A 13,592-nucleotide genomic window follows, 5' to 3' on the forward strand; every position below is an offset into this window, starting at 1 on the left:
TCAACGACTTCCAGGCATCGGTTTCTCGGAGCCTCAGAGAATATCTAGCAGCCTGGAATTTGACCGCCAGTTGTTGGAGGTTCATGATTTCATTCAAGGCTGCTTGGGGTGTGCTTTTTAGTGCTCCGGTTGTCAGGAACGAAGCCGATCGCTGTACTGTATTCATTTTAGTCAGCAGTATCTTTTTGTTGATCCCTGGGAAATTTGGAATCTTACGTTTCCCAGTGAAGAGCACAATTTCTGTCTGTGGGATTTGTGCCAAGACCATTGACGTGTGCCCTGTTGGACAGAGTGGAAAGCGCACCTTCCATGATGTCTGAGATCGCCGGTAGAAACTTCCCACCGACCAGCAAGGCTACAAATTTTATTTTAAGATGGTCGAATTTTAGCAGTATCTCATGTATCACCAAAAGCCATAAAAGAGGAGATATTACTCCTCCGTGTGGTGTGCCTCTGTTCACAGATTTCCTCACAGAACTCTCATACACTTTTAATTTTCTTAAAAAAAATTACCATTTCGTGGAGGAGCTAACAGATGGAGGTGATCGATATTAGGATGTTATTTATCCTATTAAGTGTCATAATCTATACTGACAGATACACATATGTACAAGGAAACAATAATTTTGTAAATTTGATAAAAAATTATTTACATGATACGTTTTGATTTTCTGTCAGTTTGTGAGAACATTTTCAAATTAACGTTAATAACTTTAGTAGGGACATCGAAGCGCCACGGTTCCAGCTAGTACTATATATATATATATATGTATATATATAGTACTAGTACTATATACATATATAAGCTAATTTATTTAAGACCTATGAATAAGTGATATTTTCAAGCCAATTATAAATCAGTCAAACATAACTAATTTAAAAGAAATGCATCCTCATGTTAAAATAGTCAGTTGATCTAAAGAAAAATAATCGATAAATGGACTAGTAGTGGTGGGTTTTTTAAAACTAGATTCTAGTTTTCGGTTTTACGTTAATGTAAATGTGTTCCATACAACCAACAATGTTCAATATCGGTCTGCGTAAGGTTTCAAGGTCTTGCGATTTTAGAAACAATGCAGAAAAAGTTGTAATTGTTTAAGGGATAATTTGCAGATGCCTGTGTTCCTGAAATACCAAACAATGTTTGCAAACATTGCTACAAATTCAAATGGCTAATTGGCAATTATTTCCCTGTAATCATCCATAAGTCAATTGCCGTTGGCATACCCATAATTAAGAATACTACACTGGCTGGAGGGTTATAATAAAATTGAACTAGCCCTTCAAAGTGTTTTCTCCCTTCAATCGCAATGGTTCTGGCCACGGATAATTCTCTAAGACTAAACGATTTCATTCGTTTTCCGTTGCAGTGTTATAGTGTCGTGGGTATAAAGATATTTCAATGGGATGCAAATGATGTCATGACCACCAAGGAGAAGTGTATCTTTATCTTTCTGGTTATCAATTTTATAGTCTGTTGGTTTACGAAGGTTTTGTTCACTGTGTTTGGTGAGTTTGTCGATACGGTGCACGCAACCCAGTGGATGCTCTACTTAGTGTTTGCCATGAACGGTTGTTTCAAAACCATATCTGTGGCTATTGGTCGCCAGAAGCTTTACACAGTTCTCAAGGACATTGAGCGGATTTTCCCCCAGACTCTAAAGGAACGCCAGGAGTTTCGTTTGACCCACCACTACGCCTATATTATGCGGCACTCAAAATTCATGAGCATTCAACACTGTAGCATTGCCCTGATGTTTATTGTCTTTCCGCTGGTGCAGTCGACAATCGAATATTTGATCAGCGATGCGGAGAATAAGGAATTTGTGGCACGTACACCCTACATTATGGTATATCCATTCGATGCATCTGGCGGAATTGGTTATGCTGTTGCCTATTTATCACAATTAATGGGTGGTTTTACGATTTCGTGTTTTTTCATCGGCTCCGATATGCTGTTAATGTGTACGATCTATTTGGTAATTATGCAGTACGACTATCTCTGTTATCGTATTGACAATTTTAAAGCGAAGGATTATGACAGTGATATGAAGGAGCTAAAAATCGTATTGGAAAGGCATAATTTGTTGAATGTGTAAGTTGAAAGTTTATTAATTTGGCACTAAATCGATAATAATCGATAATATTGTATCACACACCGCGCAAGAAATCCTATATTCCACGTACTTTTATTGGGAATTTTTCCAAACATCTTAGAAAAGGTAATAAGTTTGCGCGCCCAGTTCATTGTCACTGTGCGTCGGAGTGAAATTGATTTTAACATAAAACACTTTAACATCTACTAACACTGATTTCAAATATTAATCCATTTCGGTCCAAGATAAAATTTTTATATTAATTAAAAAATAGATTTTTTTATTTTAATTAGGACCCCTTGATATAAAAAAATTACTAATTTCATTTAGTGCATGAAAATCCTTATATATATATATATATATATACACATATGTATATGGGTAATATTGCCAATTTTTTTAATATTCAATTTTCAAAAAGTCGGCTTTTTTGTTTTTGTACTACATCAATAATTTTTGGTACACATATATGGAAAAATTTCCGAATACGTTCGTGATAAAATTTTTGGTAGATGCGGGCAAAAATCTATAATTACGCCGTTTATTATATTGAACAAAAATTTGACATATGACTTCATTTGTAAAATATGAATATGCTGATATTACAATAATCGAAAAGAGTTGCGCACTTTCGCGAAATATGAAAAAATAATATATACATAATCTAAACACCACGACAAATCAAATGATATCAAAATCAGTCTGTGTAGCGGTTTGTAGCGAAAACAAAATATATTGCGAAAATTATTTGTTTTAGGATCCAAGAAATAATGTCATCATATTGTATTTATCATTGCACATTATGTATGTCTACCGGGTGTCGAATTCATGGCGTAGTCTTCACATGCTGTCAACATTTAAATCGCGAAATACTAACCAGAACAGAATAAAAACTCAAAATATTTTTGAAACCAGTAAGGAAAGTAGTAAAGTCGGACTGGCCCGACTATATGATATCCTTCACCTCTTTGGGTATATTCAACATATGAATCCTAACAGACGTTGCATTTCTGAAGGACCAACATGAAATTGGATCCATAAACATGCCATTCTGCCACCTATACTAAATTTTTATACCCTACACAACTATGTTGTCAGGGTATTATAGCTTTGTGCAGCCTCAGAAGTTTGTAACGCCACGGAATATTGGTCCTAGACCCACCTTTATGTATACCGATCGTCATATCTCGACTAGCTGAGTCGATCTAGACATGTGTGTCCGTCCGTCCGTCCGTCTGTCCATTATAATTTGTAAACAGGATACAGGCCACAGTTATGGATCAATCTTCACGAAATTTTGCATGTAGGATGGGTTCTGGCCAATGAAGACCCCTATTGTTTCTGGAAAAGTTCAGTTAATATTTAGGGGATGAAATGGACCAAAAACTTTATTTTTGTCGATTTTTCTGGTCCCTCCAGAGGCTCAAACTCAATATGGAGAAGGGGATCGGGCCAAAGAATAAGCATGCCTGTTTTGATAAAGATCGGTCAATATTTAGCGGGTGAAATGGACCCTGACTTTTGTGTGAAAAATGACAAAATTTGTATCCTATAGCGTATAGATTTACCCCTGAAGGGCATAGACCCGACAAGTTGATAGTATACCCAAGAGGAGTGCTTGATCTTCATATTTATGCCAATTATATTGTTGTATGTACTCGGATGTGGGAGTTACACTTAAATATTTGGAGGTGCTTACGTATTCAAATATTACTTAGTAACCCATTACCACCCTAGAGGGCGAAAATATAGCGCTGATCGCTTTAAAATTGTCCATGAGGATCCAGGTATGGTCAAGGACAACGCCTGTAATTTTCGGTAATGAACAGATTATAATATTGGGATAAAGGGGGCCGAAAACTTAATATTTTGGGTTTTTTCGAGTCGATCTATAGGTCACAATTGAAATCCGAACATAACAACACAACCCACGGTGAAGGTCAAGAGAGTGCAAATATTGCCCAAGCTCAGAATATAGTACCACAGAAAGTTAGATTTTCGTGGAAGTTGTGTAGGGTATCATATGGTCGGCCCCGTCCGACTATACTGCTCCGCTCACTGGTTCATTTGTCAGATATAGTGTTGTTTCTTACAATGGGACTAAATTATGTAAATCAATATAAAGCAAATATCAATCGAACACTCGTTTATTATTTGGGTAGTGTACTGATTGTACCTATTGCTAAATCTGAACCGATTTCAAGGAGACTTGCCAGAGATTAATTTATATTAACTACAGTTCATTGTACAGAAATTGTGTGGCAATCGGACAAACTTTGGGTCTTTTGTGTACAATTTACATAAAATCGGAAGAAAAAATATAGGAGATATATCTAAATCTGAACCGATTTCCACGAAACTTAGCACACATCATTTTATACTTAATTCAGTACGCCATATCCAATTTTGTGCAAATCGAAAGATATATAGGGACTTTGGTACACCATTTACTTTAAATCGAACGAAAATAGCTATATTTAGCTATATTTAAATCTGAACCGCTTTTCATGAAACTTAACACACACCATTCTAAACCCAAAAAAAAATTTTTTTTTGGCAAATTTCGAGTTTTTGGCATGCCAGTTCCCGCCGTTCTAGTATATATATATATATATATATACATTAAAGCTAGAACAAAGAAAAAAAGGAACTTCAAAATGTCAGCATCCTTACTGTGTATGCTTCTATTTTTACATTGGCTCGAAGGCCGTGATATTAATGGCTAAGCCACAAATCGAGAAAAAACATAAAAAACCTGAACACAGCTTCCCCAAAAATAAATTTTGGAGGTCAATATCATGAAAGGTTTGCAACCATAGATCAATAAATCCAAAACAAACAATTTTTTCTCAGCTCAACTATTATATATTTCTTCCAAAATGTTAGTACTGCCAGATTTCAGTTCTACACACCAATTCTGACCGCAACAGAAATGTAACTATCTTGGTGTCTTTTTTACCCTTTGTACTATTGGAAAACTTATTTCACAAAAAAAAAAAACAAATTTCAAATATAGATTCACCCAAATCCAAATTTAGAACCAGTTAGTATACATTAACATTCATTTTTATGATTAATTACTTCAACAATCATAAATATGAATTTCCAAAACAACCCAATCTTAATTCTAAATGTCAAGAATCCAGCGCTATCGGTTCACCTAAATCCAAATTATATCAAATTTAGTGCCATTTAGTACATATTAGTGGGCATTCTCCCTACATTCCCCAACCCAACATTCTTACAGTGATCCTAACTCCACATGTCAAGATTCCAGTTCTATCGTTTCACACAAATCCAAATTTGGTACCATTTAGTATAAATTTTTGCGAATTTCCAAAACTTTCTACATATCCCATTCCTACACCCCAACAATGATTCTAACTCCAAATTGCAAGAACCCAGCTCTATCAGTTCACCCAAAATTCAAATTGTACCAAATTTAGTAGAATTTAGTACCCATAAGTATAAATTACCAAAACTCCAAAACTTTCCAATCCTACATTCCAACCTTATTCCAAATTTCAAGATTTCCAGCTCTATTGGTTAAACTAGCATTTAAATTGTACCAAATTTAGTACGAATTTCTAAAACTTTCTACAAAGCTCAATCCTACACCCTAGCAGCGATTCTAACAGCAAATGCCAATATTCCAGCTCTATCGGTTCACCATAAACCCAATTCGGTTCCATATAGTACACATGAGTAAGAATTTTCAAAATACTCTACACACCCTACACCACAGCAATTCCAATCCTACACTCCGGCGGTAATGTAAATTTCAGGATTTCAGCTTTATTTGTACAGCCAAATAAAAAGTAGCAAAACTAGCTTCTTATATCGACAATACCTTGATTCGAATTCCAAATTTTAAGATTTTTTCTCATTTTAGTACTTTTCGGATACTTATGGTTACAATTTCCAAAAATCTTTTGGTATATCTATCCTACACTCCATCGATGACGCCAAATACAAATGGTACCACATTTAGTACTTTTTGTGCCGTTATAGTACGAATTTCCAAAAACCCAGCCATATCTGATACCTTTGAATCTAGAGTGATCCTCACCCACTATAGTCCAGCCGTTTAGGCGTTGATGAATCGTTACGTTAGTCAATCAGTCAGTCAATTAATATACTCTTTTATTAGTATAGATAATTCTACTTTATTATTATAACCTCCACCATAGTATGGAGGGTAAATTAATTTGTCATTCCGTTTGAAACTTATCGAAATATTCATTTCCGACCCTATAAAGTATATATATTCTTTATCGGGGTAAAATTCTGAGACGATGTAGCCATGTCCGTCTTCAAGTCTGTTGCAATTACGCTATCTTCTGAAGGCAGGTCAATTTCGAAGATGGGATATATCGGTCGACGTTAAGGCATAGCTCCCATATAAGGGTACCCTCAATTTTTGATATTTTGAGGTTCTTGGGCGCGCTTTTCAACCGAATTCGCTGAAAATTGGTACATTGGGTTACTAATGGGTACTAAATGTCTTCAAAAAAAAAAAAAAATATGAATATAGGTCCACATTTTCTGATAGCCCCCATATAACGGTAACTCCTAATTTTCAGTATTTTGGAGGTTTTGATCGTATTTTTCCACCGGATTGGCTGTAATTTAGTATTTGGAGTTGTTAATAGGTAGTCGTATATGTTAACAAATCCCCCTACCAAAAATTATTATCCCCTACACAACTATGTTGTCAGAGTATTATAGCTTTGTGTAGCTCCAAGAGTTTGTAACGCTGCGAAATATTGGTCCAAGACCCACCTTTATCATATCTCGACTAGCTGAATCGACCTAGACATGCGTGTCCGTCCGTCTGCCCATTATAATTTGTAAACACGATACAGGCCACAGTTATGGTCCAATCTTCACAAAAGTTTGCATGAAGACCCCAATTGTTTTTGGTAAAGATCGGTTAAGATTTGGTGGATGAAATGGACAAAATACTTAATTTTTTTCGGTTTTTCTGGTCGCTCTGGCCGCAATTATGATCCAAGCATCACGAGTTTGTACATGTTTTGATAAAGGTCTGTCAGTATTAAGCGGTTCAAATGGACCCTGACTTTTCTGTGAAAAATAATAAAATTTTTATTCTATAGCGCTCCTAAAGGATTTAGACCAGACAAGTTGATAGTATATTCAAGAGTAGTTGTTGACCTTTAAATTGATACCTGTCCGACTATACTGCTCTGCTCACTTGTTAATATTCGCCCCCTTTTAGGGGTAGTCTCCATATTACCCCCTTCACCACACTGTGGTACATGGTATTATGTTTTTGCGCATAGACACATGGTTCCTTTTGAGAATATGCATAGAATCACTTTTTGAGTCGATTTATGCATGTCCGTCCGTTCGATTGTCTCTCCGTCTGTAGAGGTTAAATTGTAAACAAAATTCAGGTCGAATTTATGATCAGATTTGGATGAAATTTGGCACATGTCACTTATTTGGCCCAAGGACGAACCCTATTTTAAGAAAATCGTCCGATTTAAGTTAAATGAAGTACCAAAATCCCTATCATTCGATTTGCACGAAATTTGGCATAGGGTACTGAATTAGGTCCAGAATGGCGTGTGGTAAGTTTCGAGAAAATCGGCTCAGATTTAGATATAGCTCCCATATATATTTTCGTCCGATTTGAGGTAAATGGTGCACCAAACTCCCTTTATATCTTTCAATTTGTACGAAATTTGGCACAGAATACTGAATTAGGTCAGGAATGATGTGTGCTAAGTTTCGTGAAAATCAGTTCAGATTTAGATATAGCTCCCATATATAGTTTTGTCTAATTTGATGTAAATCAACGTACTGAAATTAATATAAATTAATCTCTGGTAAGTTTCCTTGAAATCGGTTCAGATTTAGATATAGCATAGCTTCCATATATAATTTCGACGTATTCATGTTGATCGTACACCAAATAATCAATGGGTGCCTGATTGATATACATTTTAAAAAGTGAAGCATACCAAAAAAATGCCAAATAATCACTAATACCTACACAATGTTGTTAATATTGGTCCCGCTTTAGGTATACCTCATATTACTTTGCCCTCTAAATTGCAGTATTTTGAGGATTTTATACAAATGTTTCGCTCTGCAATTCGTTCACCCTACCGTGGAAAAACCCCCCATTAAAATTGCTGAAATTTGTATTTGGTCTACATCATGGGTGGCAACAATCGATTGGTAGAATTGTCGTTATAGGTCTACTTTTTGGTATGTTCCCCATAACTGTAAGTATTCCTATGGTGGAGGATATCCAAAGATCGGTCCGGCCGAACTTAACGCTTTTTTCACTTGTTTATATTAAAATTGTTATAGATCCACATTTTCTTGTAGCCCCCATATAACGGTACATCATAATTTTCAGTATTTTGGGGGTATTGATCGGTAATTTTTCCACCGAATTGGCTGTAATTTAGTATTTTGAGTTCTTAATAGGTAGTCGTATATGATAACTAATCTCTCTAGTAAAAATTATTAATATTCGCCCCCTTTTAGGGGTAGTCCCATATAACCCCTTTTTATACCCTTCACCACACTGTGGTACAGGGTATTATGTCTTTGTGCATATGTTTGTAACAGACAAAAGGAATCGAGATAGATCCATGGTTCCTTTTGAGAATATGCATAGAATCACTTTCTGAGTTGATTCTTGCATGTCCGTCTGTCCTTCCGTCCGTCCATGTATTTTTGTGAAAGTTCAAGTCGCATTTATGATCCGATTTGAATGAAATTTGGCACAAGTCATTTATTTGGCCCAAAGACAAACCCTATTGAAATTGGAGAAAATCGGTTCAGATTTAGATATTGCTTCCATATATAGTTTCGTCCGATTTTAGGTAAATGGTGCACCAAACTCCCAATATTGATCCAATTGAGACAAAATTTTGCAAAGAGTATTGAATTAGGTGTACATTGATGTATGTGATGTTTTGTTGGAATCGGTTCAGATTTAGGTATAGCTCCTATATATAGTTTCTTCCGATTCTATGTAAATTGTGCAGCAAACTCCCAATATTGGTCCGATTGAGACAACATTTTGCACAGAGTATTGAATTAGGTCCATATTGATGTATGTGGTGTTTTGTTGGAATCGGTTCAGATTTAGATATAACTCCCATATATAGTTTTGTCCGATTTCATGTAAATGGTGCACCAAACACCCAATATTGGTTCGATTGAACCAAAATTATGCACAGAGTACTGAATTAGGTCCAGATTGATGTATGCGATGTTTTGTTAGAATCGGTTCAGATTTAGATATAGCTCCCATATATATTTTCGACCGATTTTATGTAAATGTCGCACCGAGGAGTCTATGTTTGTTCTATATTCACGAAATTTCGCAGCGTGTATTGAATTTAGTCTAGAATGATTTGGTTAAGTTTGAAATCGGTTCGGATTTAAATATAGGTCACATATATACTTTAGTCCGGTTTTATTCGAATGGAGGAGCCTATTTCTGTTCGCTTTACATAAAATATTGCATAGCGTATTGGATTGAAGAGGTTTCAAGTTTAAATCTAGCTTCCAGATATATTTTCATTCGAGTTTATCAACATGATGTACCAAATAACTAAAGTTTGTCCGCTTAGGACGAATTAGTACACAACGTACCAAATCGAACCTAGAATAACGTGTATTGGATTTTGTGTCGAGATATATTTTGGATAACGTATACAGATCCAGCATGCCAAATGGTGGATGCCACGGTTGCTCAAAGACGTCCAGTTATATATATATATATATATTGTTGACTCTTCTGAGGGCACGCCAAGAATGGATTTCTTTTCATTTTATTTCATCATTCTAATTCTAATTACATAGTTGTATTTGATCGTACTTAATGCTATCGATAAATGTACTATTTACAATGGATGCGTTCATTTACTAAATGCTATCGATAAGTGTATTATTTACAATGGGTATGTTTCTTACATAATTCGACTACAATATATATATATATATATTTTCGATGATTGACATTAAATTTTGCATAGATTTCAGATTGTATCTGTATTGGTTGTTTTAATTTTGTTCAAATATCTACAACTTCACGCAGTTAATTCCTTAAGATTCAATTTTAATGGTCCTCCAAAGATTATATGTCTATTCTATCTAAAGGATATTGTACATATGAGCATCTTTTGTATATACCAAAAGTGGTGAAGATTAAACAAACAATATAATTTTACAGAGTGGTAATAATATTTAGAAATACTTATGATTGTAATGTATGATCAAAATTTACAATATTTATGTGTACAGCATCATGCTTAAGAGTAAACTAGAAACAAAAAACAAATTCAGAGTATTAATGTAAAACAAAAATTCCTTGCTCCCGGGAATGTATTTATCTGGAGTGTTAATAAACTCAATTAAACTTATAATCTAAAAACAAAAACCAAAGAAAATCAAAAAATAAATAAAATACAACAAACCCTCATTTTACCCCCTATGCGTACGAGGATAAGATTTTTCATAAAATGGACACCGAGTATTGGCATTAATGTGAAAATTCGGCGGAGCTTCATTGATATAGCCAATAGGTGACAAGTAATTTGTATTCCTCCAAGAATATGATATTTGATTATTATAAACACCTGACACGTAACTGTTATCATGATTTTTTACCCTATGAATAAATTTTGATATCAAATAACAAACGTATAACCCAACAGGAGTAATTTTCGACTCACCATAAACTACTCTGTTAGAAAAACGTTTGCAAGGTGATTTGAAATATTTACAAATACAGTGCCTCAAAATTTTTCGCTCCAATATTTCCATTTCCTTAATAACTATAGGGGATATATTGAACCATATTGGAAATGCATACAAGAAGACTGGCATGCTCGCTTTATAAAGCAACAGTTTTGTCCTTACTGGAAAGTCCTTGTTCAACAAAATTTTAGAGAATGATGCTAAAATCCTATATGCCTTATTTAAAACTTCTCTTGCATGTTTGTTAAATTTAAGAAGATTATCAAAAGTAACGCCTAAATATTTTAAGGAATTTGACGCTTTATAATGATGTTCAATAGCTGAATTTGTTTTGATAAAAGACAGTAATTTGGATCTGATATATCACGATGCCAATAAAAGAGTCTTTTCAAGTTTCTTTGCCAATTAGACTTTAATTTAAAAAGATTTTTTATGGAATCCGAAACATTATATCTTTTACTAAAAGCTACTCTTGTTGAGTGTCTGGAATGTGTGTTATGTATCACTTCCGTAAATGTATCGATAAAGTCATCAATTTCAGCGTTAGAAAGACATATTTCGGAAGACGGAAAGTTTACTAATAAATCCCTTTTTGTATCATCTCTGAAGACATCCCAATTAGTGTTTTTATATGAAGTGTAGTTTCTAGGAGTGATTAAAAATATTGACAACATAAGGAAATTTTAAACTTAATTAAGAGGGAAATGGTCCGAAAATGATGCCAAACTTTTTATTTGAAAATTACGACATATTGGGTCAAATATACTAGAACTTACTAAAAAATGATCAAGAAACGAATTTCCATTTGGAAATGAGGGAAAAGTGTCCGAAATACTGGATATATACACTGATGATTGTTGTAACCATGTAAATAAAGTATTCCCATTGACAATGTTCAATGTATCGCCCCACGATATGTGTTTAGAATTAAAATCACCACCCAAAATTAATCCATAGTAGTTTTGAGAAACCTGAAGCATCGTGGACAAACTTTCGGCATATTGAGTGCGATCAGCATTGCATGGAATGTAAACAGATCCAACCAAAATTTCATGCTCCATTCCATTTAAAATGAGACCTTTACTAACAAACACACTATGGAAATGAAAGTTAGTAATATTAACCCTGCGGACTGTTGTCCCTAATAAATGTAAAATTTTACAATCTAACCCTGTGAGCATCTCTTAAATGTGTTTCTTGTATGAAACCAAAATCAATTTTGTTCAAATTTAAAATACTCGATAATTCTATCCTTCGGCTCACTTCTACATTAAATGAAACGAAATGTAGATTATTACGGACCATATTGATTTTTTATTTCTTCAGTAGTGTTTGGCGGGTTATTTGGGATACCATTTGTATTTTGTTTTTGCAAAATAGTCAGGCTTAATCCCAGTTTGTTGTTTTTATAAAAAACAACTATTTATTAGTGGGGAATGTATGGCATTGTCCGCCGAGGGGTAAGGCAGGGAAACTATAGTCTTCCCTGCCTTACCCCTCGGCGGACAATGCCATACATTCCCCACTAATAAATAGTTGTTTTTTATTTCTACTAAAAGTTCCAAACATTGATCCTTAGCCTGATCTTTTGTTAGAGTTCTATTTTGGCTTTAAAACTCTGTTGTAATAATTTCACCTGCGGAAGATATCGAAATACTAAAACTAGAACGTAAGGTTCGATAATGAACTATATATGTAATCACAATTAGTCCGAAATCTAAAGTTCGGCCCAGTCATGTTCGGTATTTTTATTATTTAGCGCGAAAGAAGGTATTGCGATGCCAAAATGTGTGGTTAGAAATATGCAAATATTTCCAAATATTTGTTTGAAAACATTGTTGGGAAATCGAACAGAAAAGCCAAGATTTTTAGGTCAAAGTTTACGTTATATCTTCATAGTTCAAGATTGAATGAGACAATCAAACGTCATTTAGGGAAATGCAAAACAAATTTTTTAATATTTTTGAATAAAATGTATTTTGAATATTGACAAGGTGTCCGGAAAATCCATTGTTTTACAACAACTAAAGTAGCTTCACTCAAAATATATACATAAATGGGTCGGACCGCCGATCGTTTAATTTATTTCGCCTTAACGTTGTCTTATTGTTTATTTTCAGTGTTTCGAAAACGGTTAATGACATTTTCAGCATTTCAATATTGTTGAATTATATGATCTCTATACTGATTATCGTCCTGATTTCGATACAAATTACCAAAGGTTCGGACTTGGATTTGGATATGATAAAATTTGTTGGATTTTTTGCATCGTCTACAACACAAGTCTACTATATCTGTATGTTTGGAAACTTGCTAATTGATTATGTAAGTACGAAAACTAGTAGAGAAACCCATCCGTCCATTATCTACTTACTTAGCTGACTTGTCACAGAACATTTGTTCCATAAGCCGAGCATAAAAAAGATTTCTACATATATCTAAATATATGATAAACTGAGATATTTTTCCACATATCTTTACACTATTTATAGAGTTCCCGAGTTAGCGAATCATTAATCGGCCAGGAATGGTATGCGACTGATATTCGTTATCGACGTATGCTGGTATTGGCCATAGCCCGTTCTCAGAGGCCATCACATTTGACTGCTTTCAAGTTTTTTATCATTTCAATGGAAAGTTATGGCAATGTATGTTTTTGATTAATATTCTGTTCTGTTTTTGTTAAATTTTATGCGCAAATTTCAAAACAACCACTTTTTATAAAATACTAAACGAACGAATTTGAGT

General features: G+C 34.4%; 1 protein-coding gene across 1 annotated transcript; it reads left to right on the top strand.

The window, feature by feature from the left end:
* Window positions 1-1,310: 1,310 nt before the first annotated feature.
* LOC133338134 (putative odorant receptor 85d) lies at window positions 1,311-13,492 on the top strand (the record flags this gene model as incomplete). Its single annotated transcript, XM_061546322.1, has 3 exons — window positions 1,311-2,095; window positions 12,965-13,169; window positions 13,337-13,492. Coding segments are annotated over exons 1-3 (1,146 nt in total), but the record flags the coding sequence as incomplete, so codon positions are not given.
* Between the last annotated feature and the right edge of the window lie 100 nt (window positions 13,493-13,592).

This window comes from Musca vetustissima, unplaced genomic scaffold (genome assembly GCF_032173495.1).
Source record: "Musca vetustissima isolate MV318-11 ecotype Yass unplaced genomic scaffold, APGP_CSIRO_Mvet_v1 utg197139, whole genome shotgun sequence".
Lineage (NCBI taxonomy): Eukaryota > Metazoa > Arthropoda > Insecta > Diptera > Muscidae > Musca > Musca vetustissima.